General features: G+C 38.8%; 1 protein-coding gene across 10 annotated transcripts in view; it reads left to right on the forward strand.

Annotated features, from left to right (window-relative positions):
* KIDINS220 (kinase D interacting substrate 220) overlaps positions 1-26,611 on the forward strand; it is a 91,722-nt gene that overhangs the window by 18,413 nt on the left and 46,698 nt on the right. For all 10 annotated transcript variants that reach the window (XM_019755954.3, XM_019755947.3, XM_019755951.3 and 7 more), the window contains exons 7-22: positions 2,217-2,315; positions 4,371-4,568; positions 6,768-6,866; positions 8,767-8,865; positions 10,159-10,257; positions 11,073-11,250; positions 13,975-14,139; positions 15,355-15,534; positions 16,506-16,671; positions 18,276-18,427; positions 18,589-18,878; positions 19,646-19,786; positions 20,509-20,752; positions 20,913-21,001; positions 22,471-22,615; positions 23,850-24,012. In XM_019755954.3, coding sequence (XP_019611513.3) covers positions 2,217-2,315; positions 4,371-4,568; positions 6,768-6,866; positions 8,767-8,865; positions 10,159-10,257; positions 11,073-11,250; positions 13,975-14,139; positions 15,355-15,534; positions 16,506-16,671; positions 18,276-18,427; positions 18,589-18,878; positions 19,646-19,786; positions 20,509-20,752; positions 20,913-21,001; positions 22,471-22,615; positions 23,850-24,012 — 2,507 coding nt within the window. The remainder of the gene's footprint in view (positions 1-2,216; positions 2,316-4,370; positions 4,569-6,767; positions 6,867-8,766; positions 8,866-10,158; positions 10,258-11,072; positions 11,251-13,974; positions 14,140-15,354; positions 15,535-16,505; positions 16,672-18,275; positions 18,428-18,588; positions 18,879-19,645; positions 19,787-20,508; positions 20,753-20,912; positions 21,002-22,470; positions 22,616-23,849; positions 24,013-26,611) is intronic.

The following is a 26,611-nucleotide window of genomic DNA, read 5'->3' on the forward strand; positions in this document are numbered from 1 at the left end:
GCTGCTCAGACGTGTGTTCTATTTATAGTCATATGTTTTATATAGACATACATCTCATAGTTGGGTCCCTTATATGTATAATGTACTAGGTGTCCTTGCATTGTTTTTATATCACATTCATCACTCTCTGGAAGGTAGACAGGGATGATTTCTTTATTTGAATTTCATTATTTGAATTTTTTTGTTGTAACTCTTCCTACCTTCACTCCTGTCTGCTTTTTGTATATTGTTGCCAGAATGAGCTCTCTAAAATTGAACGTTAGGTAATCTCTCTCTCATGCTGAAAATCCTGAAGACATCCGTCCCTGGTATGATGTATGACAATAGGCCTTACCTCCCTTTCTACCCTTTCTCCAGCGATCTGTATCCCCAAACTACCTTGCATACAGTATCTTAAGAGTACAGCTTGTTGGAAAAGTTTGTTAGGAAAGGAGAGACCTAAATCAGTTTGTAGGAAGAGGGAATAAAGGGGAAAAGCATGATGATGTGGGAGGTCATTGGGTGAGTTTCTAGATGAAATAAGGACGCTAGGATGCAGAGTCCACGTAAAGGGGTTCGATTTGTTAGGGATGGAGGCCAGGGTATGAGAAAAATAGGAGAGAGAGAGAGAGAGAGAGAGAGAGAGAGAGAGAGAGAGAGAGAGAGAGAGAGAGAGATTGATTGAGGTGGTTCTGAATGCTGACTACAGAGGTGTTTGCCAGATGTCAAGAATCTTTGGAATAATGAAAGTGAGATTATCTGCAGAATGGGGCATGAGGGGGAGCTGGCTAACGTGAAGAGGAGGGGGGTAAAGTAGAATTTACAGCATATGATCTTGTATAGTCCAGTTCTATAGGAAGGATAAAGGTGAAATGCAATAGGTGTTCCAAGGATGAGCACTCAGTTATAATTACACGATGAATGCCTATGTGTACTATCGTTTAAGATGCCTAAGATTTTTGACTTGGAGAGTTAGGGACGGCATTTCAGCCAGAAAAAATGTTACCCATAAAGGAAGAGGCTAGAACAGAGTTTAATTCTGGAAGAATATAGATGTAAGAACATAGAAATTGGGAAAGTCCTCCATTATTCCTTATTCGGTCTCTAAGGCTGCTGCAAGGCCGTGGACTTGACAGCTGCCCCCTCTCACATGTCCCTCCTTTCTGTTAGCTTCTGAGTTGGCAGCATTGTGATTCTGGCTGTCATGAGGTCCCGTCCATCAGGGAAAGGCATCGGGGCTACAACTTTTAACCGTGTGGTTCCTGGGATGTTTGATGGAATTAATAGAGTGATGCTACCTGGTACAGGAGCCACCAGCCACATGTGGCTATTTAGCCTTAAGTTAACTAAAATAAAATAAGATTTAAAAAATTCAGTTTCCTAGTCACACTTGCCATTTTTCAAGGGCTCGGTGGCCATAGGTGACTGGTGACTGCTCTATGGGCTAGTGCAGAATTAGAGAGCATCCCCAACACAGAAAGTTCTGTTGGCCAGGCCTGTTATAGAAAGTGGCGTTCATTAAAGATTAATTTCAATCTGCAGTCTCCCGTGTAGTTCAAGGCCACTGTGGGTATTCATGTGTCTCTTGATTGCCAGACTCCCCAAAGGTAAAACATTACTTTTATGCGTGATGCATATTCTCTGATGCCTTTTGAATTACATTCCAGAAAAAGGTGCTGTTGAGTGGTTTCTAGGCTACAGTTTATTGGGTGGTGGTGAAGAGCAGGCGTGTTGGGTTCATTGGTCTCTTAATAGCTTTGTGACTTTGAGCCTGTAACTAACTTCTCAGGGCATCTATGAAAATGTGATATTATGAATTGTACTTATTTTGTGATAAGGATTACATGAGTTTACATGTAAAGTAGTTAAAACTGGGTTTGGTACTTTGTTGTAACATTTTTGCCTATAGTCAGACTGTTGAACTTTATATTTCACAAGTTATGGGAAGCAATGAAAGCTTGTTGAAAATTAGAGAGTGTATGACTTTATGATGGAAAAATTCACTCACTGATTATAAAAGTTAGAATTTGTTAAAAAACATTTCATGCAGTGTGGTTAATCATCTATTCAGGAGAAATGAAATGGGGAAAATGTGATTTCTCTATGATTAAAATTATGATTGGTGTAAGCACTAATCTAAGAATACTCAAAGTATGATTTTTATCAAAATTCATGCTGAGAGCTTATTTCTTTGAGTGCACCTTCGATAGTTTTAATTGCATTGTTTGTTTTAATAGTATGGAACCACTGCTTTGGTTTGGGCTGCTCGAAAGGGTCATCTGGAATGTGTAAAGCATTTGTTGGCCACAGGAGCTGATGTTGATCAAGAAGGAGCCGTAAGTATCTTTTCTATTTTAACCGCTGGTAACAGAGATGTGTTTTCAGTTTTCAGAGAAAGAATATTTTTTTCTTACTACATGCCTAGAGACATGTCCCTGCAGTTCTTAAACGATCCTTAGAAAAACAAGCATTTTCTTTCTGTTATCCTGGTAAATATATCATATTATAAATACTATGTACTATAAATTTTTGCTCTTAAGGCTCTATTGCTAGTGCACATAAATTTTGGGAGGCTGTAACTATAAAGACTATTGTTCAGTGTAAATGAAAATAACTCTCAAATAGTTTGAAATACAATTAATTATGAAAAAAGTTTTGCTCTAAATTAAAATTCCCTTTAAAGTTTTAAATAATACTGTAAATTTTTGGATATTTTTAGCTGTGATTTATTTTCCTTCACCAATAGAGAGATTAAAAAATACCAGAAAACAGTGGTCACAACCTAGAAAGCTTAAAAATTGATTAAATACCTTCGACCAACTAGAGTTGTTTTTATTTATTTATTTTTAATTTTTTTATTGGGGAATATTGGGTGACAGTGTATTTCTCCAGGCAGTTGTCCTTCAAACTAGTTGTGGAGGGTGCAGCTCAGCTCCAAGTCCTGTCGCCGTTTTCAATCTTTAGTTGCAGGGGGTGCAGCCCACCATCCCATGCGGGAATTGAACTGGCAACCTTGTTGTTGAGAGCTCACGCTCTAACCAACTGAGCCATTCGACCGCCCCTCCGGAAGCTCAGCAGTAGCTTGTTGTCTTCAATCTAGTTGTGGAGGGTGCAGCTCACTGGCCCATGTGGGTATCGAGCTGGCAACCCTGTTTTTCAGAGCTTGCCCTCTAACCTACTGAGCCATTGGCCGCCCCCAACTAGCAGTTATTAATTCCTTATTGAGCACCTGCTGTGTACCCAGCCCTGTGACAAATGCTGGGGATACTGGAGAAGCCCAACAGATTGCTTTTCCTTTGAGATTATAGAATATAGTTAAAGGAAATGACATTTATGCATAAGAAACAATTAATATGGGCTATTCATACAATTAAGTATTATGTGAGATGGCCCACAAAGGATTCTGGGAAGAAATACTACCAAATCTCTGGCTGCAGTGTAACAAAATTAACTCTAAATCACACTTGACTTATTAGCATAATATGAACCAGTTCCTCTTATTTTGGCAGAAGGTACTAATTGCTGACCTTCAGGGAGTATTTTAGTGCTGTGTGGAGACAGATCATGATTCTAAGACAGCCATGGAAGACATGCCTTTACTTGTCTTCCTTTCTGGACAATTTATCAAGTGGATGAGTGGCTTCTCTGTGTAACTAACGACTGCTAAAGAATTTGAAAAGGCTGTGTTATTTTAATATGTGAAAGAATTATGCCTTAGTTTGGGGCCTTATCTAATAACTGAAATATGTCTATAAGTGAATTATATGACATCTCAAAATAGACCAAAGTAGCGAAAAAACAATTTTAATACTTCTTGAGTCAGATTCTTATATTAGGTGATTTATTGTTATAAATTAGATGTGCAGTTTTTAAAGAGTTTTTGAAAATGTGGTTTCTAGATCACTGTGAAAGACGGAAGAATATATTATACTTTTACTGAAATAGCCTGTAGCTATTAATTCATTGTTTTACTTCAGTTTTTTACCATAGATTTTATTATAAATAATTCTTTGAAGTCTGAAAGACCTTACTTTGGGTTATTTAATTTAGAAAGTGTTTAATTTTGAATCATCCTGTCAATTATTTTATACTTCATTACATTTGTGAGAGGGTTTGTTTATTGTAAATTAGTCCAATTTCAGATTATCATCTAAAAAATTGAATGTCATAACAGTCCTGTTGACTCAAGAGAATTAATGTATCTTCAAAAATAGAAAATATGCTTCCTGGCCATTTTTGGTATATTTCTGGTTATTTATATTGGAATTTTATTAGCAGAAGAAACAATTAATAATAGGCCACCTTTTTGAAAATATCAGTTTTATGGTTATGGCATAAATCATATGTTCTCTAGAATAAACTGATTTGTTGGGCTTGTTTCTGTGTTTTAGAATTCAATGACTGCACTCATTGTGGCAGTCAAAGGAGGATACACACAGTCAGTAAAAGAAATTCTGAAGAGGAATCCAAATGTGAATTTAACAGATAAGGATGGAAATACAGCTTTGATGATTGCATCGAAGGAGGGCCATACCGAGATTGTGCAGGATCTACTGGATGCTGGAACATACGTGAACATACCTGATAGGGTAGGCTACCTGTTTGTCTTCTGGTGGTGACACTGATGGAAGATTAACGTAACTTCTCACCACTTTCAGGTTTCTTCTTGCATGACATACATTGTTTTAAGATCAGTTTTATTTCTACCTTTGGAACTAGTAAGTTAAAAACTATTCAGTCTCTGTGAAGGGTGTTTGTTTTATTTTTTGTTTAATGATATTGTTATTGAAAATGTCTCATGTACAATTAGTCTGCAGCTGTCCTTGATGTCTGTCACTGTAGGTGCTGTTCATGGTCTCAGGGCTTCAAGTACTAGCCTTACACTTAGAGTTTTCACAATTGTGTTTCCTGCTCTAACATCTCAGCGCTCTGCCCTTGTATAGCCAACTCTGTTTGAATTCTCTGCATGAATGGACTTTTTAAACTTATGGCCAAACACATATCTTGCTCGTTTCATCCCAAACCTGCTTTTCCCTATGTCTTCTCCATCTCAGTAAATGCACCACCACCCACCCTGTTGTTAAATTCCCCAGTTGGTGCCTTAGCCTTGATTTCTCCTCCTGTCTCTTTTTCTCCAGCATGTTCCACTGGCTCTGCCTCCAAAACACATCCGTTACCTGTCCTTTCCCCTTCATTTCCAGTCAAAGCTGCCATCTCCCGTTGTCACAGCAATAGCATCGTTACTGGCTTCTCTTGTTGGCTCTGATCCGTCCTTCACACTGTTCTCAGTACATCTCATGTGTGCGCCTTCGTTTAAAATCACCCAAGGCTTCCTCCTGCACATGGAAAGTTCCTCTTTAGTGGATACGGAGATACTGCATGACATTGTCCTTGCCCACCTCGGTCCTCATTTTGTGCTGCTCTTACTGCTGTTTCAACAAGGTGCGGCCATATTAGCTTCCTTTCCCTTTCTTGAACGCGTGGACCTTGTTGCTGTTTTGGAGCATCCATGCCAGCTGTGCTCTGTCTGGATGTTGACCTTCATGGTCATCATGTGGCTGGCTCCTTGTCATTCCGACCTCAGCTGCAGTATTGCCTCCTCAGAAAGTTCTTTTCCAACTACCCAACCACTGTAGCCACCCCGTCACTTTCTGTCACATCACTGCATTTTAATTTATTTGCATGGCGTTTGTCCACCTTTTTGTTTGTGTTTTTCGTATGTTGTCTGTTTGTCTCCTCTAGACTGTCGATTCTCCCAGAGGTGGGACCTTTTCTCTCTTGCTTCCCAGTGCCTAGAATAATGCATGGCTAATAGTAAGCAATGAAATATTTATAACCGTTTATTAATTTACTAGTCTGGACCCATCCATATTCATGCTAACATTCTCAATTAAACTTTATCTGCCTTGGGTTAGGTCTTCTTCCTGTTTAGTAGTTAAGATACCATACCATGGTACTTAAATTAAAAATCCTCAAGGATCTGCATCTTGATTTATAGCCCATGGGGGTCCACTCAGGGTTGAGATGAGCACAGCTCATGGGCTTACCCAATCCAAATGCCTACAACTGATTTGTAACTTGGCAGCTAAAAATAGTTATGTCCGTTGCCAAAATAGCCATTTCAGTTATTTGGAGCAGTGGGAAGGTATGATGAATAATGATTGTTGCTTGGTGAATGTAATTTCAGGGCAAAGAGATGTCCTTATGAGGTAATGAACTTTATCTAAGCCTTGTTGTGGGGAAGGAGTCAGTCTGTGCACTGTTGGCCTATAATGCCACAGTGACTAGAATATGGGTGGTGGTCACAGACCAACCTGCTGCCTTAATTAAATGTGATTACAGACCCGCCACTGGCTCCAGCTTTACAGCTCCCTGTTTCAGAACCCATGGCATTTGTCATATAGCATTGTTCCAAGGGGTTTATATTATATAATTTCCAAATGTTCATCTGGTTTATTGACAGCCATGGTGTCATTTTATTTGAATTACATTTGTAATGGCAGGTTATCTTCAAAGAGCATGGTTTATTTTTCTAGGTCTTTCTAAACTTTTGTCCTGGAATTCCAGAGTCTTCATTTTGAGATACAAAGTTTTCTGTCTCATTCTGAGGGCTGTTGATATCAGGTATTAATATTAGTTAACTAACATTTTTGTCTTTTTTAGAGATACTTTCTTTCAAGAAATTTTCAGGAAAAAAATCTATTATATTAATACATGATTAACCTTAACTTCAAAACAATGTGTGTTTGTTCTCACCGTCAATTCACCTTGTTTTTTTGTCTTTTTAGAGTGGGGATACTGTGTTGATTGGTGCTGTCCGAGGTGGTCATGTGGAAATTGTTCGAGCACTTCTCCAAAAATATGCTGACATAGACATTAGAGGGCAGGTATGTGTGGTTACAGTGCTCTTGTTAGCTTTGAGTATGATTGGCCATACATGTGGGCTGGTCAGAATGTTATTCTTCCTACTTTTTTGTGGAGACAAACTTGTAAACCCTGGTGTATTTAATGGATGCCTACATTACTAAGTTTCACTGCCATTATTATGGGATTTCTGTGTTAATGTCAAGTTAGATTTAGATAGAAATAAACCAAAGTGAAGCTAACATTTTTCAAATGCACCTGTGTTACTAATACATAAATCCATTCAATCCTGAAATAAGTAGTTTATGATACTGAGACCCGTGGTGGACTTTGTGTGTAATTTATTTGTTTTGTTTACTAGTTTCCCTTGGTTTTGTCTTCTTCATCCACATGTGGTTCTTCTGCTCCTTTTGTCTGATCCTTCTCCTTCCTCCCCTCCTTTGCCTCTCCTCGGTCCACTGGGCAGTGAGTGCCTGTGGGCGTGGCTTGCGGCGGTCACTGCTCAAAGGTTCTTCATTTTAGGTAAAAGCTGCCCTAACTTGGGGATTTATCCAGTATTGCAAGAGCTTTTAATTTTAAAAATCAGTACTTAATAGACCATTTTGTTGTTGGACAGTCTACATTTCTGCTCAGCTTTTCCTTGTATTTAGCTTGTACCCAAATCCATTTCTGAATCAAACTCGTAAATGTTATGTCAGATGCTGTGAGGGACTAACATGGGACCCTTGTCTATAGGAAACAGACACTTTAGTTAGGAAGGTTTTAGTTCGTTTTGTTGTTCATGTTTATTTTTTACATAAACATAAAAAGTGATCCATCCCTCTGTTGGTATATGATGGTAGATGATTGGTTGCCTATTGAAAGGTTCAAATGTCAGAGTCTTGAGGTGGGGAAACATGGCATTAAGGAATGCTTTGGGGAGAAGGTAGAATTTTAACGGTCTGAAAGATGGGTTGGGTTCAGATAGGTAAAGGAAAGGAAGGCTGGGTCTTTTAGGCAAGGATAGTGAATTAATAGGTTGAGAAAATTCAGGAAAATGGGGACGTGAAAGACTGTACTGCTTAGCTTGTGAATAAACCAGGCTGGCGGGAGGGCTGGTGTGGAGGGTGGATTGGGAGATAGAGCTGGAAATAGACAGGCAGGTAGGGCCAGAGAGGTTTGAGTGCTAAGCTGGGGAAGTTGGGAAGCTAGTGTTCTTTTTTGAGAAGGGGAACTCCATTGGGGAAATTCTGGTATAAGAAACAATGTGGCAGCAGATGAGATTCGTTCACTCCCCTTTGGGTTAAATCATATTTTCACTAACAGATAGTTACTGGATCACTTAGTTAGACTTTTACCTAACTCCTCTTTGCCTGTCAATCCTATTTCCTGCGCTGAGTCAGTTTATTTTGTCCTCTAGCTCTGCTTTCAAGGTGTATGTGGATCTATTTTTGGTTTCTAAACTAGATAGGATTTTAAAAGATCTGATCAAAATTGGTGCATGGTGGGTAGAAAACTAAAAAGAATAAAAACAACTTAAGTTTGCGTAGTACATTCTCATGCATTATCTTTTGAAAGGACTGGGAAGATGAAAAGCCAAGGTCAGAATATGTGACTTGTCCAAGGATGCAGAACTTAGGAATTGATGACTTCTAACCGCATAGTCCTGAAATCTGATCACATTACCAAAGCATACTTTACCCTGTCAACTGTGAAGTTGCTGCTAAGTCAAGTAGTGTTAAGTTTTCCTAGGCTTCTTTCATAGAGAATTTCTCAAAAGTAAATCCAACATGAATAAGGATTATTTCCCACCATGCTGCTTGTTGGTGAGACCTACTCATGCTTTCTGGCCTAAATGCTAATAATGATGTTTAATGTTTACAAAGAGCAGTTTTAACATTGTATCTTATCTGAAGTGATTGTTGATTTTTTTTAATTATATAGGACAATAAAACTGCTTTGTATTGGGCTGTTGAGAAAGGAAATGCAACAATGGTGAGAGATATCTTACAGTGCAATCCGGACACTGAAATATGCACAAAGGTACAAACGACACTTCTGTTCTCTTAGCCGTACCAAGGGCTGAATAGTAGTACTGCTTCTTTAATTATCTTTGATATTAGCATTATACTGATTTTACTGGTAATATTCTATATTAAATTGAGGAGTAGCTATATCCTTTCAGGAGTTGTGTTCACAGCAAAATACAGTGTGTAATTTATTGCTTTAGTTCAGTTGATTCAGAAAATACAATATCAGCTATTCATAAACTGTGGACAGATCATTTACCCATAATTCTCTTACGCTCCTGGTTTTGGGACACAATACATTTCCTTTTCAAAGACGGTTGTGAGTGGTTATTTGTTCCCAAACCAGCCACTGTAGTCCATTTTACTTGAATCATGTGAAAATATAAAACTATATGAAACTTTAGTGATTGTATTCGGTCTTATGTATAATAATTTTCATGGGGAAGATACATTTGGAATTTCAGATTGAAGCAGTGGAATTATTAATGAATAAAGCAAACATATGGAGTCACCCATAAGACAATCCTATTCCACCTGCCAGAGGTCAGGACAAGCGTGTTTCTAAGCCAGTGGTGGCAACTACAGTGCCACAGGGCACACAGCTTCCTGGGATGCCTTCTGGTTTGCAGGTGGCTCCTTGGTCATCTCTTTTCTTTATCTTTGGATCACGTGTCAGCCATCATGAGCACCTGTGGCTTCCGACCAGGTTTCTCTCTTTCCTAATTCAGTGCTGAACTGTGATCTCTTCTCAGTTCCCTTCATTTGATTTTGAAAGCAATCATGAACCCTTTCAAGGTTTTCCAAAGGCACAGTGTTTGTACACACTTGTTTTCCCTGTTACACACACATTCTTCGGGGCACAGAACTGAAGTGGTGCTGGTATAGATTTTGCAAAAAACCTAGACACTGGCCTGCGTGGGCGCTGAGTGGCTAGATTGTGGTGGTTGGTGGGGAGGTGGTGAGGATGGGAAGTTCTCTCTGGGAGTGCTGCCCCCGTGGCGGTGGTGGCCCTGGGGAATGGCAGCAGCAGTGGGGGCAGGGGACTGGGGCCAGAAGTGGCTGATGAAGGAGTTAGTGACATCCCATACTTGGCTGAGTGATATAAAATGGTTTTGATACAAATGATTGGTTGTGAAAGGAAAAGTACTTTTCTTGTTAGTTTTTACAACTATGTTTTCTTGAGAACATTTGTAATATAGATTAGTACCAGAATCAGATACTTGAATTTTCACACGTGCGTTTATGTGACTGAAACATTTAGGAGTAAAGCTGTTAACCTGGCAAGCTTTCTTGTCTGTGCCCCCAGGATGGTGAGACACCACTGATTAAGGCCACCAAGATGAGAAATATTGAAGTGGTGGAGCTGCTGCTGGACAAGGGAGCCAAAGTGTCTGCTGTGGATAAGGTACAGGGGACACCGGGCTGCTGGTGGCCTGACCTCCATGGCTGCTGCACATAAAAGGGGATCTGATTTTAGTTTGGGGAGCGAGAGATTACTTGCTGGGGATGTCTGTGGGATTTTGATGCTGTGGTATCTTCTTGGTGGTTCCGGTATATGCTGACGAGTGGGCGGGCTCATGTGCTATAAAGAAGCTGCTTCAGATTTCCCTCCTGCCAGTTCTGGGAGCTGCCGTGGATCACCGTACAGGGAGGACGTCATTAGGTAGAGCTTGTTGCAGATAAATGGGGAAAGACCCCAAAGGGGCTGGAGAAGATAGACTCTGAGCTGACTGGCATTAGTGCTCAGCCACAGGACAGAAGGTTCTGCCACGTGTCCTCACCGTACTCCTCACTCATGTCAGATGCACATCAGCATGGAGGGTGGAGCTTCCTGACAAATGGGGAAGAACCTTGGGAAATAGAACGCAAACTGGTTGAGGAAGGTGGTTGGCATCCGTGGCTAGGTAGCATTTGGATGATGGATGTGACCGGCCTGTGATGGAAGGAGAAAGCTTGATGCTTCTCCTCTTTCAATGAGTTGAGGGGAGGGGAGAAGAATGACCTTTATTCTAAGGGCTGTGGCAGAGATCAGTCTTGAGAAAAGCTGGGTGAGGACCTAGAGAAAGAAATTTCAAGGAAGACAGAGATAAAAAATCATATTATTCAGGTACTCTGAGAAGTTCAGATTTTCTGTTATTTTAGAGAAACATGAAAATTGTTACTCTGTATATACTGTATGTGAAAATATGGAAGTTCATGTTTCCTGCCACTGTTTTACAGAAAGGAGACACTCCTTTGCATATTGCTATTCGTGGGAGGAGTCGGAAACTGGCAGAACTTCTTTTAAGAAATCCCAAAGATGGAAGGTTACTTTATAGGCCCAACAAAGCAGGCGAGACTCCCTACAACATTGACTGTAGCCATCAGAAAAGTATTTTAACTCAGATATTTGGAGCCAGTAAGTATTGGGTTTTATTCCTGACTGAGCTTTTTAAAAATGAATGTTTTGTGAACTATAAGAGACCAACAGCAGTTTTGCATTTATCACTGAACTGGAGATTATAAAAGTTGAGAAGATTATTATTTTACTGTGGAAAAATACTCCTCTCTGTCTAACACTCCTGTGCGTTGTGTTGTAGCATTCTAAATGAAGAGCGTTGGGTCATCAGTCAGCTTTTATGACCTCTAAAAATCTAGCCTACTTGTCTACGAATCTTCCCCCCATTATTCTCCCAGGTAGACTTGGTGCTTTTCATTAGAACCTGCTCTGTTTTTCCAGTGTGGCTCCAGCACTTAGCTCCCCACCTTTGCTGTGTCCTGCCCCCCACAGGCCGGGCCGCTCCATCCCCATGAAGGTCTTTGCCTTGTTGAAGTCCCCTCTCCAAGGCTCCTGTCAGCTGTCTCCTTCTCAGTGACGCGCTAACTCATCTGCCAACCAGATCCAGTTTTCGCCTCATTTGAATACTTAGGCGCTTGTGTTATATTTCCTTTTTTAACACTTATTATGTATAGCTTTTTATTCCATTTCTTTCAGAATTTTCTCCCTCCAAGGTTCCAAGTTCTTCAGGGCAGGACTGTTTCTTCTCTTTGTATCCTCTGTAATATTAAGTGTAATGCCTTGAGTGTTGTGCTAAAGTAGTTTCTGATGGAAAAGAATGCACATGAGAATGTAGTCATTCATATGTGGTCTTTTGAAATATGGACTAATTTTCTACTGGAATTAAAAAAGAGATGTGTTACCAACATACTTGTATCTGACAAAGAAAACAACAAGAGAGAATCTTGCCACCTTCCACTTTAGCTTCTTACTTACGTCTTGTTTTTAAATATGATTCTGTTGTATTATGAGTTCTTCCTTTTTAAATATTTTTTCTAATTATAATAATGCACACTCATTAAATTTCAAGAATGAAGACACGAATATAGTAGACAGTGCAAATTTCCCATTGTTCTCTATCTCCTAATTCATAATTGTTTGAATGACCTTCCAGAATTTTTCTTTGTATTTCTAAAAATGTTTTGTACTATGTCTATAGCTTTAAAAAAATTGGGTCATACCATATTATAAAAGCTTTTATATCACATTATATGAACTATATCATATTTTAATTGTAGCATAATCTTTCATCTTAGCTTCTAATAGTACATTCAGTTCTCTGATGAATATTTGGCTTGTTTTGCTGTTAAAAGCTAGTGCTTCAGTGAACATCCTTGTACATATATCCATTAACTCTTATTTTTAAGATTATTTTCTTGGAATAAACTCCCAGAAGTAGAATTGGCAAGTCAGTGGATGTTCACAGTTTTGATAGATTTTCCAAAATGGTTGTATTAGAACAATTTCTCCTTCTCCCTGGTGCCACATAGGAAGTGCAGTTGTCCACAGCCTTGCTGACACTGGGTGTTCCAGCTTCCTTCATCTTTGCTAATCAGATCATTGCCAAAAGAGATCCATATTAATTTGCATTGTAAAATTATTAGGTTGAGATCTTTTCATATATTCATAGGCTATTTGTATTTTTGCCATTTTTCTCTTTGTATCCTTTGTCCACTTTTTTCCAGAGTTTTTAATATTTTTTAAAAATTAATTTGAAGTGTTTTTGTATGTCATGAATGTTGATCTGAATCCAGCCTATATGTTGCATCCCTCTCCCCAGCTTATTCTTCGTTTATGGTGATGGGTTTTTTATTCCCCATCCAAAAGTTACACATTTTTGTAGTTTGTTAGTCTTTCCTTGAAGTTCTGGCTTTATTGTATTGAGAAAGAAAGGCCTTTACCACACAGATTTAAAAAAATTTTTCTCCTAATGTTTTATGGTTTTACTTTTTACATTTAATATTTATAATGTTTCAGAAACTTATTTTTGTTAGTGTATAAAATGTATAGAGTTTTAATTTTATTTTTTAAAAAAGGGATGTCTAACTTCTTAACACTACTTGCTAACTCATCCTTTCCTCACTGATTTGAAATGGCTTTTATGGCAATATCCTGTGCAAGTTCTGTGATCTAATTGTAGCTTTATAGTATGTTCTGATTTTTCTCCAAGGACAACCACTCTTTGATAGTCTTTAAAATTTTTTCTTAGCTATTCTTACATGTTATTGCTTACATGTCAGTTTTTTAAAATATTCTCATGGATTTTGATTGAAATTGCTTTAAAGTGATAGATTCATTTGGGGAGAATTGCTATCTTTAAGTCATTGAACCTTTCTGCCTGGAAACATAGAATCTCTTTTTCTTCATTATCTATGATGTTTTTCAGTAACATTTTGTAGCTTTCTGTATATAGGTATTATACCTACTAAATGTATTCCTGTGGACCAGTTTGTGTGTTAATCATATTGTATTGATTCTAAAATGTACCTTGTCCCACATTTTACAATCTCTGAAATTGGAATGTGTATTATAATTGAGGGATAAGAAAGCATTGTGTCATAATTTAGCAGCATTTGGTCTTTCTTAGTTGTACATAATAATGATGCATTTTGCAATCAGTAGTTATGTTAAGTTCTATGAAATATGGTACTAATATAAGAATGTCTAAACCTATTTTTACACAGGTCTAATCATTTAAAATAAGCGTTTCCCTCTTATTCAATAAACAATAAACGAGAATTGATGTTCTCTTCTAATAGTAGTGTCTCTTTTTAATGTAAGGAAATGGTGTGTTCATAATTACAGGACACTTGTCTCCCACCGAAACGGACGGTGACATGCTGGGGTATGACTTATACAGCAGCGCCCTGGCGGATATCCTCAGTGAGCCCACCATGCAGCCCCCCATTTGTGTGGGGCTCTACGCGCAGTGGGGAAGTGGGAAATCCTTCCTACTCAAGAAGCTGGAAGGTAAAGGACACATTTATAGAAAAAGGTTTCCTCTGGTGTGGTTTTTTCCTTTGGAAGTAAAGAAAAAAGACTTTTATGTATGGGTTGTGTGTTACACAGTTTAGTGAATTGAAAGTATTAGGGCTTTACTCCCGTCTAGTTGTTCCTCCACACAACCAAGCCGTGAGTTCTCTCTCTAAAACAAAGACCGGTTGTGTTATATACAGAGGATGCCAAAAAAAAGTATACACATTTTAAGAAAGGAAAAAAAACTCTTAAAATTGTAATACTCAGTATATACCGATAACAAAAGATGAATACAAGTCACATTTGACTTCTGCAATGACAAGAGGTGCTCAACGTGGTTCCCAGCGTCCAGACACTTCTGATTATGGCGAACTGCTGCTTGAGCAACGCTGACCAAAGTGTCCACTTGTACACATTGTCTTGGCACCCCTGGTATAACACACCTGAACTCCTTGGTGGCAGAGTTTCTGCATGTGCCATTTATAATCGTCATTTTCAGGGCCTTTCACAAACCTGTCACTTTGCATGGCCACATCTGCCAGCACTCCATCTTGTACACTCCATGCCCTTGCAAAAACAGACTCGACACTTTTCCTGAGCTGCTCCCTGTATTAGGAGCTTCCCAGACAGCTCTCCCCTCCCCCACCCTGCACCCACACCTTTCGCTTGGCAAAATCTTACTCATTCTTCAAGGACAGGTTTCAGTATTGCCTGTAAAAGTTTTACCGAGTTTTGTGGAATGACTCGTTTATGGCTCATATGGGTTCAACACACACCTTTAATAAGAGCAGCGGTTCTCAAACGTGATTGTAGGGAGAAGGGGTGACATGTAGTGAAGACACATAGCAAAGGAACGATTTTCAGTTTTATATATGGAAACTATATCTTGTTGCTTGTGTAATAGAAACCACAAAAAATAAGTACCAACAGAATCTTGTCAGATGGGAATGTCTGAGAGAGGCATTTGTGCGTCTTCAATGTGAAGCAGGAGAGTGGGTAACATTGGGGGCTGTGCCCCCAGGGAATGGCATTTTCACATTTATCAAAAGAGCAATGGTTAAAATGGTCAAGTGACAACATTTTATCCTGGGACTTAGTAAGTGCCCACTAAATGTTTATATTGAAAAATGTCAAAACTTCAAATTGAGTTAGGAGTCATTCTTCTTAAACAAAGCAGGAATAATGTTTTCTCACTCATTTCTCTTTCAGATGAAATGAAGACTTTCGCAGGACAGCAGATTGAACCTCTGTTTCAGTTCTCGTGGCTCATAGTCTTTCTGACCCTGCTGCTTTGTGGAGGCGTTGGGCTTCTGTTGGCCTTCACGGTCGACCCAAACCTGGGGATAGCCGTGTCCCTGAGCTTCTTGGCTCTCTTATACATATTTTTCAGTAAGTCTCTGCTTTTTTTATCTTTTTCTAAAATGTAGAAAATGTCAAGACTCATTGTTTTACTTAAAAGATTATCTATATCTTTCTTAAAACCTGTGGTTTTTCGTAATTAGGTTAGAAAGTTGATCTTTTGGCTGTTGTGTGAGTTGGCTTAGAGGAGCCGTGTCCACAACCTGGCTGGAGTAGCTTTAAAAACGGGGGTTTTACTTGTTAATATTGATGCGGAACTCTGATTTATTATACTTACCTTTTATATGTTCATTAATGACTTATACTTAAGTCTTTTTTGAAAATAAGTCTTCAGAGCCATCACTTGGCATGCTCTTGAGCATTGACTGTAATTTTTATTTTATCTAAAAGCAAAATAAACCAATAATATGTAATCCCTATTCTTGGGGTATTTTCAGGTGTAAGAAAGGAAATAGATTTGCTGTTGGAAGAACTGGTAATTTCAACAGTTGCAAGTAGCGATAAAGGCAGTCATTTACGCTGGAGTCTGAACTAAGTGATAGGTTTCTGTTTTGAGGCATTATCTTTCTGATTGTGTGTTGTTTTCTTTTTTATTTTTCAATTTTTATTGTGGAATATTGGGGAACAGTGTGTTTTTCGAGGACCCATCAGCTCCATGTCAAGTCATTGTTTTCAATCTAGTTGTGGAGGGCACAGCTCACTGGACCATGTGGCAATCGAACCGGCGACTTTGTGGTTATGAGCACGGTGCTCTAACCATTGAGCCAATTGGCTGCCCCCCTTTGTGTTTTGGTCTGTTTTATGTTCCATTTTTCATATACCTTCTGACGTTAGAGGAGGTTAATTAATTGAGGAATTCTTAGAGGACTAGTTAGAAAATAGTGTGGGGCTGTGAAAAGTTACATAAACCTACCTGTCATTACTTGATATTTGACTGTTTGGGGAAAGGCTGCTGGACTAATGATTGTTTTTGATAATTTTTTTTAAACCGTGAATTTCAGTTGTCATTTACTTTGGAGGACGGAGGGAAGGAGAGAGTTGGAATTGGGCCTGGGTCCTCAGTACTCGATTGGCAAGGCATATTGGGTATTTGGAACTTCTCCTCAAACTGATGTTTGTGAACCCACCGGAATTGCCAGAGCAAACCACCAAAGCTTTACCTGTGAGGTGAGTTGTCCCTTCTGACAGAAGTAACTTTTAATAAGATGAAGCAAAATAAAGTTTATGATGCATCATTTCTCAGTGTGCATTTCAAAAACATTGGTCCTTTGACTTTTTTTATATGAGAAACAAAACACGCAAACATGCCCTGGTCAAATATGATGGGAAAATATTCATATTATATCTCCCTTTTGTGCATTAAAGGGTCAGACACTTTTCCAGAAAGAAATCTGTTTAACTTTGATTTACCAAATTTATTTGAGTGTGAACACTTTTCCCTCCTCCCCCTCATGACACCTGCTGTAATCCTTTGGACATACTTTGAAAAGAGCGCTGGATCTAGTAGGATGGGGTCCTGACACCTCCTCATGTTAGCTTGTAACCTCGGCAACTTAGCTTGAGCTCCAAGTTGCTTCTCCCTCATTTGTGGGAATATATTTACCCACCTATCCAAAATTACTGACACATCAAATAGGAAATATATGAGAAAACAGTTCAGAAAAATGAAAAAAAAATGTATGCCAAGGAGTAAAGGAAAGCTGCAGGGCTCCAAGGAAAGTGGGGAAAAAAAGAAAAAGAAAGAAAAAGTTAGAAAGCAAAAGGAATTCAATAGAAATTGGCATAATCATTAAATATTATAAGATAAAATATGTGTAATTTAAGATGAAAATGAAGAGGCCAAACCAGATAAAACATCACAACTATAATATATAAAAAAATGAAGAAAAAAGCTTACAAATCATGGATTAAGTATTAAGAAAAGGATTTAAAAATGAAAAGTTACAATGAAAATGTTAAAAAGAAAACATACAGAAGAAAACATACAGAGTAGAATGAAATAATTAGGGAAAATATATTTACAAAAAATAAAAACATTTTAAATGAATGAGATGTTTTTTAAAAAAAAGTTAGGACAATTAAAATAGGCTAAATTAAGACCACACAACATAGTACAGTGTAGTCCCAGATTGTATTTTGGAAGCCATGTTTTTTACTGGATTAAGATGAGAGTTTATTTGGGGATGGGAGGGGTGAAAGGAGCTAATGAATGAATCATCCATTCAGAGATGAAATTGCGATTAATTCAGTTATTTCAAAGAACAACTGTGTGGAGAACATTTTATAACATTTCTAAACCCCTAGTAGCTATAAATAAGACATTCTAAAACTTGAGTTTTTAAATGGCATTAAATTCTTACTGACTATAATCTTTTTTCAAGGGTCTAATCTTTTCAGTTGGTACTTAGAAAACTTTCCTAAAGTGCATCTTTTTGGACTGCATCCTGATGTGGGGTGCCACCTTTTAATTGCTGTATCATAAGACCTGTTGAAATGTCTGATTCCCTGTCTAAACTCCTTGTCATAACTTTTCCCCCCTTCTACCTTTGGTCAGAATTACTTCCTGTAACTCCTACATTTGACTTTGTTATTGTAAGATGTTAGAAGTGGAAGACACCTACCTAATTCCAAGTTCTTTTCCCTCCTTAGAATTTTAAAAACAGTATTTTGAAAGAGACATAAAGAAAATATAGGGTAAATGATACAGAGATGACATATGTTGAAATGGTTATCCTAGGGATGAATAATGTTTTATTTCCTCTCCCCCCAAGGTTCTTGTTTACAGATTACAATCGGCTGTCCAGCGTTGGTGGAGAAACATCGATGGCGGAAATGATCGCGACCCTGTCGGATGCTTGTGAGAGAGAGTTTGGCTTTTTGGCAACCAGGCTTTTTCGAGTATTCAAGACTGAAGATACACAGGGTAGGACTTCCATCTTCTTCTTTGTGTGTGTATAGGGATTCAGGCTGGGATGAAAACATGAACTGAATGTCAGATTTGTCATATGCTGTCAGTGTACTCATTAGGATTTTCTAGATCCTTGATACGAAAATAATTGTTAAAACCATTTGCTGTATGTACAGGTAAAAAGAAATGGAAAAAAACGTGCTGTCTCCCATCTTTTGTCATCTTCCTTTTTATCTTTGGCTGCATTATTGCTGGAATCACTCTTCTGGCGATATTCCGAGTTGACCCAAAACATCTGACAGTCAACGCTATCCTCATCTCAATTGCGTCTATCGTGGGGTTGGCCTTCGTGCTGAACTGTCGTACCTGGTGGCAGGTGCTGGACTCTCTCTTGAATTCTCAAAGGAAGCGCCTCCATAGTGCTGCCTCCAAGCTGCATAAACTGAAAAGTGAAGGATTCATGAAAGTAAGCTCTCACTGGTTATCAGAAAACAAGCGTAATGTGAATGTGCTGTGACGACCGTGATCACTTGGGCTGTAGAGCCTGTGCTCGCTACACGTCAGTGTCGCATTGGTTTTAGTTTTCATCCAGATGTTTTCTGTGCAGATATGTATTTGAAATGGAAAAAGTTACAGTGATAGCATGTTTTTATAAAATAGACTTTTATAAGCTACTCAAAAGAGTTAGCGGACTGATTATTCCACAGGTGGGAATTCCTATCTAATAATGAAGAATCCTCTGGAGCCTGGTAGAGTAAGGGAATTGAACCACCAAAACATGAAATAGGATCATCCTTTCCAAACCAAAAGGGGCTATGTACAGTATCGGTATACAATACCTTTGGTCAAGGTCGTGTCCCATCAGGGAGCCAGCCATAGAGTGGTGTTTTATTTCCCCTGAATCTAAATTTAGGTCATTTAGATTTGCACTTCAATCCTAGTCTTTTGACATTCAGAACATGTGATTTTGGCAAGTAAGTCACGCAACCCTTTTAAATAATTAAAAAGAGGGGGATGTCCCAGTGTCACCTCATTGTGAGGGTGAAAGCCTCCAGTTTCTGGAAGGTCGCATTATAAATTGTGACGCACTCGCTACAGTGTTAAGTGGCACCATAACTGGCAGCAAGGGTGTTGGACTTTTTTCTTTCCGGTAGATGACTTTCCATCAGCTTTTTACGAAACGTGCTAAACTTCCTCCTGTCTTCAGTGCTGTCTGTCCTTTCTTTCCCGCAGGTTCTTAAGTGTGAAGTGGAATTGATGGCTAAGATGGCAAAGACCATCGACGGCTTCACTCAGAACCAGACGCGGCTGGTGGTGATCACTGATGGGCTGGACGCCTGTGAGCAGGACCGAGTGCTGCACATGCTGGACACCGTACGTCCTGGCTATCCTGGCGCTTGTCGCTGTCGCCTGGGCGGTGCTCAGAGGAAGGGCTGCATGAGCATATCAAGTGGAATTTGAGTAGTCCTTCGCTTTCGTGAAACAGTAGTTTTTTGATGCAGAGACATAGCATGAGTAAATGTTGTATCGCAAACGGATTTAAACAATTTTAGCTTCACAAGGCAGCGTGAAGAGAAAATGAAAAATCAGTAGCTCTGAAGATCATAGTGTAGTGTGACTCCAGCTTTTCTCTGCAGATAGTTCTGGTTAGAATCAGAGCTAAAAGTAGGGAGCCCACAGAGTTTGCAGGGTTTTCTGTTAAAGTAGGGCACATCGTGGCTCTCTGGAAGGTATGTTATAAGCAAGAGCGTAACTGGGCAGAGACAGTGTGCACAGTACCTCATGCATATTCATGAATGTTTCACATGTACAGGTATTGATCTTTCCTCTTATGTGGACCATTAAGTGCCTCAAAATAGGGCAGAATTAATTGTTTCCTTGGGAGGTTTTATCACTGTCAGATGGTGAAAAATTGTCAGGTGGTGAAAAACCAGATTGAGATTTCAATAAAATTTGTTTTCATGTAGAATTATATTTTGATGAAAAATAGTTTTTTAAAAATATAGTCACCAAAGAAGAACAGATTTTGAAGAGACTTTTTATTACTTTGGATAATTTAAAATTTATATCATAAACACACATTTCTTCTCCTACAGGTCCGAGTTCTGTTCTCAAAAGGCCCGTTCATTGCCATTTTTGCAAGTGACCCACATATTATTATAAAGGCGATTAACCAGAACCTCAACAGCGTGCTCCGCGACTCCAACATCAATGGACACGACTACATGCGCAACATAGTTCATTTGCCCGTTTTCCTGAATAGTCGTGGGCTGAGTAACGCAAGGAAATTTCTTGTAACTTCAACAACAAATGGGGACATTACGTGCTCAGATGCTACAGGTAAAGGTCAAGTTCCTCAGGTACTTTGGGATTGAAGTAGTTTTCTAGTTTTTTGTGGTGACTTGCTGTTTACCTAGAAAAATACTGTTGGTAGTTCACTTCTCTTTAAATACGTACAGCAGAATGTTAGTACAAATGGTGCTTTTGATAAATCTTTAAGGGATGCAGGAAGATGCTGACAGAAGAGTTTCACAAATCAGCCTTGGGGAGATGACAAAACTCGGTAGCAAGACAGCCCTCAATAGACGGGTAAGATGCCATTCGTTTTGAGTCACATGTTTGTATTGCTATTATTCAAATAACACTAAGGTGATGTCACTTAAGAAATCTTTAGTAAATAGCGGACTGAGCTCATCAGATAAATTTGACCACTGAATTTCCTGCAGCTTCAGTGGTTTTTCAGGGAATGTCTGAACCTGCAGCCAGAACTGTAAACTGTCCAGGAGTCCCTGCCCTCCCCCAGCCTGTTCTCAGCCCAAGTGCCGCTCCAGACCCCAGACCCCAGACTCCCCGAGAGGAGGCTGCCAAGCTTCCCAGTGATGTCACCCTGCGCTGAGAAGCAGCGTGTTCATCCCAGGGCGGCTTGTATTCATTCCAGGCGCCCGTGTACCGTAGTGTAAGGACAACTCCTCGCTTGGTCTTCCCATTGGCCCTCATCCAAATGTTTGTGAGGTGTCACTCTTCTGTACCCACACAGTGGTTTTGGGCCCCTCCCAGCCACCTTGGGGTTGTCCTGGGACACTCGAGTTGTCCCTGCCCTACCCCATTCCTAGAATCCCCTTTTGTATGGAACAGAGAGTGTTACTAGGCAGGAAGATGTCCACTTGCAGGAAAGTTACGGTGATCGTGCCACTTAAGGATGGCAGGGTTGGGCTAGCATTGCCGCTTCTTTTTCTTTTTTCTACTTTGTTACCATTAAATTTGGACATTTTACATTTAAAAAATGTATCTTAAGTGACATTTTGACATTCTGATTTTATGCCTCTACCCTATACAAGTACGGATACAAAATTAATATTATTAATGACAATTAATAGCATTGAATTAAGAGGAGGGTGTGATTTACCGTTTTGAATTTGTCTCCCGGGAGCTGGACTTTTGGGCTCCCTGTGGTTGTAGCCACCATTCCCTGTGCCCAGGACCTTTTGATGAGGATGCACCTTTGTGTGCCTGTCCCTCCTCCGATTAGGTGGGTTCCCTACCCCACCCTGACCAGTGGAGTGCCTTTCATGTGGTTATTTAGTTAATTTAGTGCATTTGATGCAGGTGTGCAGGTAGTTAGAGCCTCGGTGCCTTTTAGGTAGTTGCCACACATTAAAAAATAACCAAAAACCAAAATGCTGAATTCTTAAAACTAGACAAGGAGTTATTGCTTTATTATTTCAGGGTTCATATTCATACTGAGCTCCTATAAGAGTTTGAGTTGAATTCTCTTTATGTAATTCTGCTTACTTACAATCTTCTACGCATTGAGCTTTCTCTAACTGCAACTATAAATCAAAATCCATCTGAAGCTAAACCATAGCATTTGATGCAGTCTCTGCTGGCTGCTTTATAACTGTTCTGTAAAGCTTCAGCCTCAGGGAATACTGATACCACTTTTCATTATATAATCTTCCTTCTTGACTAAATTGTTAGATTTGTTGCTATCGTAAAAGAGCCTGAAGTTCTCAGACTTGGAGTTTTGGTTTGTTCTCATGGACGACACACTATTTCAGGACACTTACCGGAGAAGGCAGATGCAGCGGACCATCACCCGGCAGATGTCCTTTGATCTGACAAAACTGCTGGTGACGGAGGACTGGTTCAGTGACATAAGTCCTCAGACCATGAGAAGATTACTTAATATTGTTTCTGTGACAGGTGACTTTTGTTTCTTACTGTCTATGGTGGACAATAAGCTTTAACATTAACCAAGCAATTCAGTTTTAGAAACTAAGGGATGTACGTATGGTTTGCACTGCTGAATACCAGTGTTATTTGCATTAAGTACATCTAATAAAACCAGCATTAGTTTTAACAACAAAATCAACTATCAGTTATGCACTGTTATTTTAAAACTTGATAATTTAAAAAAAAATCCTTTTATTTCATCTTAAGTTTAATTGGGTTGAAGGTAAGACCCTGGCATTGATCTAGCAGACCAGACCCCACTTTCCACAGAAAGACGAATCCAAGCGCTGATAGTGTAGTTTGCATATATAAGCAAATTTGCTGAGGGGATGAGGGTCTGAGGATATGACAAGAATTGGATGGGAGATTATTTATATCTGTTGGTAAGGAAAGGGGTAGTTCATATTTGAACCCAAACGAATACGTAGATCTTAATCTAGATATAAGCTAACTGAAAATGGTCAAGTAAAACTGACAGTGTTTAAAATTAAAAAGCAACAATATCAGCAGTTCAGAATGCTAACAAAATCAAGGAAAAAATGATGAACAGTGAAACAAGGCATCAGTTTTAAACGATCATGGGTTACAACCGTCCACTTGTAAGCATGCCCAGTGTCAGAACACTGAGTCAGCGTCCTTGGAAAACTCCAGGGATAGACAGGATTTTAAAAAACATGTAAACAAATTTTATAAACACATTATAACTCACCTGGTAGGTTACTTACATAGGTTGCCCTTAGTATCTAAAAATGAAAATGTCTGGGATTGCACACTCAGTAAGACAAGATCGGACCAGCACCCTGGGATTTGTTGACGGTCCATCAGCAGGCGAGTGGGGGGTACACTGGAGGGTGGGGCCCACCAGGGGTGCACTGAGGTTCTGTACAGTTGTGGGCAGTGCCCAGGCTGACACACAGTTCTGACAGATGTTTGCCTGCGTGTATGTGGGCACAGCAGTGGACAGCACCAGTGGCAATCACACTAAATTACTGTAGAATTAAACGGAATTGGGTTTAAGCCCTAAAAGCTTTCCATTAGAGCTCTTTGGATTAGAGAAGCCGTATAAATAAATACTAGGTTTGAATTTGTTGCGTAAATTAAGTGGCAGGTTTTTAAGTTAAATTATTTGTGAATATACGAAATGTTTTGTTTAATATAACATTGCACAGTTATTGATTTAAAAATGTTTCTGTATTCCTTAAAGGGCGATTACTGAGAGCCAATCAGATTAGTTTTAACTGGGACAGGCTTGCTAGCTGGATCAATCTCACTGAGCAGTGGCCATACCGAACTTCGTGGCTCATACTGTATTTGGAAGAGACTGAAGGTGTTCCAGATCAGATGACATTAAAAACCATCTATGAAAGGTACTTTGTCTGATCTCTTTATATTTAACTTTATCTTAGATTTATATTTAACTTTATCTTTAGATTTATCTTAGAGTTGACTTTTTAGAAAGGAGTTAATGCATACAAAGCAAAATGAATACAAAATAATATGTATTATTAATACGTACACTTTCAGATTCAACTAATTCTCATTAATTCCATTATAATTTTAGAATTCTGTTAGCACAACTATATATCCCATCATAAAATTTACAGCTTTATTTGGATATATTCCTCCCTTTTCAGTGTAACCTATGTGATAAAATATTTAGCAATCCTATTGTCTTTATGTATTTATATGTATGAAATGCAGTGCTTAAAACATTATTGTTTCCATTTTGTTTTTTATTCTAAGTGTCTTCATAGACTCTTAAGGAGGTTTTATTTTTCAAATCATTAGTGCAGATATTTTCTCAGCTTGTATCTGCAGGACTTGGGGACTGTGAATACTGGCTGGAAAGCATTCTTTGCATTAAACAATAAAGGAATTTATTATTCTTTTACAGTCAGTCATTTGAAGTACTTCTAAAATTCCTACTTCTGATAAAGGAATTGATTATATTTTTTTCTTGGAAGACATGCAGTGAAGGCTCAGTGAAATGTCAAGTATGTGAAGTGTTAAGTTACCAATTTATTATCAAATTCAGAAATAAAATTACAATCCTTTTTGTTTACCAGAACACATAATACCTTCAAAGTTATCTATTGTTACTCCAAATAAACTATCTCTTAGAAAAAATACAATACAAGGGAACTATACACACAATTTTATAAAACTCAGTAAAATTGAAACTATTTTGAACATGTAAATGAAATATTAAGTCTAACAAAGTGTGTGGTTCATATATTAAAAAAGATTTCAAATAATTTTTCTTAGAGTATAGGCAGCATATGGTTTTCCTATCTCCATTTTTCATGTATACATTTTATTTAATATTTTCTAGGTAAATAACTAGTTTTAGAATTGTAGAGGATGGTTGTAGTATTAGCCTACAGGTTTGAGCTTTTCTCGATTTTGCTGCTTAACTTATGCTCAGATCAGTTGTTTCAAACTGTGCGCTGTATCAAGTAGGTGTTCCAGCAGATGGCAGTGATGCATCAAGTGGTCTCTAGCGAAGGGCACTGAATTGCGTCTGCTCTGTGTGACATTTTAGAAATCATCTTAGGAAATTCATGACTGGTTATTCCCTTGGTTGTGTAGTAAAATGTTATTTTATTTCATGAATAAATGTTTTCATCATAACACAGGTACTGTGTCATGATGAATGTTTGCTAGATGAGCACAGTTGTTATTAAACAGTTGAAATTTAACTTTTTAAAAGTTTTCACTTGTTAATAATAATTCATACCGATATAATAGGACTTGTTTTTCACATGGTATTTTTACATAAAGCCCCAATTAATGAGGACAGGTAGTCCTTTGACACCTCATTTTATCCCTGAGACGTTGCTTTTTTGTGTAAATACAAATATGTTAGAGGAAAGGATAAGCCTTCATTTAGAAACTACGAACTGGAGTTTTAGAGTTTATTTTGCCTGAGTTGGTATTGTTCTTAGAGTAGAATATTTGGTTTCAAAAAAGGTGGAAATGTAGGAACAGGAAAGCTGCTTGTGTCACAGGGTCCTCATCTGAGGAGGAGAGGTTGCTTAGCATTAGCGTTTTCTCCTTCAGGCATAAGTATCCCCACCCTTTCTTCCTCAAGGCCAGGTTCTCTGCCGGGCGCCTTCGGGTACTCAGGAACCTTTGTAAAGCTCAGAGAGGCGGTTAGAAGGGTCCATGTTATTAACAAGGGAGACTGTGAGTCCGAAAGTTTCAGTAACTTCCCAAAGTCTCAGTTCTTACGGAGCAGACCTCTCCCAATCCGGGTGTCGCAGACTCCATGAATTACTTACGCGCCTGTCACTTCTCTAAACAGAAACAGCTAACCTGTTAAGCAGACATTGCTGCAGTATATTATTTTCCCACAATTTTTTGCCTTCACAAAAACATCAGTTTCCCTATTTAAACTATTATCACCTTTTTCAGTTTTTCTTTTCCCATCCATCCATCCATCCATCCATCCATCCATCCATCCATCCATCCATCTATCGATCTATCTTACTTACTTATAACAGAGTAAATTGTCCATGTCAGCCTTTGATTTTGGTATCGAATAGGACTCAAGTCAGTCTCTTTACTTTACTTTAATTAAATATAATGCTTAGAAGTATACTGTGTCTCAGGATTGCAGAAATATTGATCAGTTGTTACATTTCAAGGACTGGGTGCTTGGACCCCCAGGCACTGGGTCACCTGCACCTTCTGTGAAGAGGGGGGGCAGTGGTGAAAGAGAGTCTGTGTCCTCAGGAGATAAACAGGAGAGATGTAAAGATAAAAGATTTCTAAAGTCCTCTAAAAAATTTGTCTTTTAATTCAATCCAACACAAATTTATTATGCGTCTATCATTGGGGGCCCTGCTGCTAGATACTAGGGATATAATGGTGAGCAAGTACGTATGTTTACTTTTTGATCCGACAATCCCACTCGTAGAAATTTCCTCTGAACGTACACTTCCTCAAATACAAAACAGTACTTGT

This window comes from Rhinolophus sinicus, chromosome 2 (genome assembly GCF_057876585.1).
Source record: "Rhinolophus sinicus isolate RSI-liver-muscle chromosome 2, RSI-T2T, whole genome shotgun sequence".
Classification (NCBI taxonomy): domain Eukaryota; kingdom Metazoa; phylum Chordata; class Mammalia; order Chiroptera; family Rhinolophidae; genus Rhinolophus; species Rhinolophus sinicus.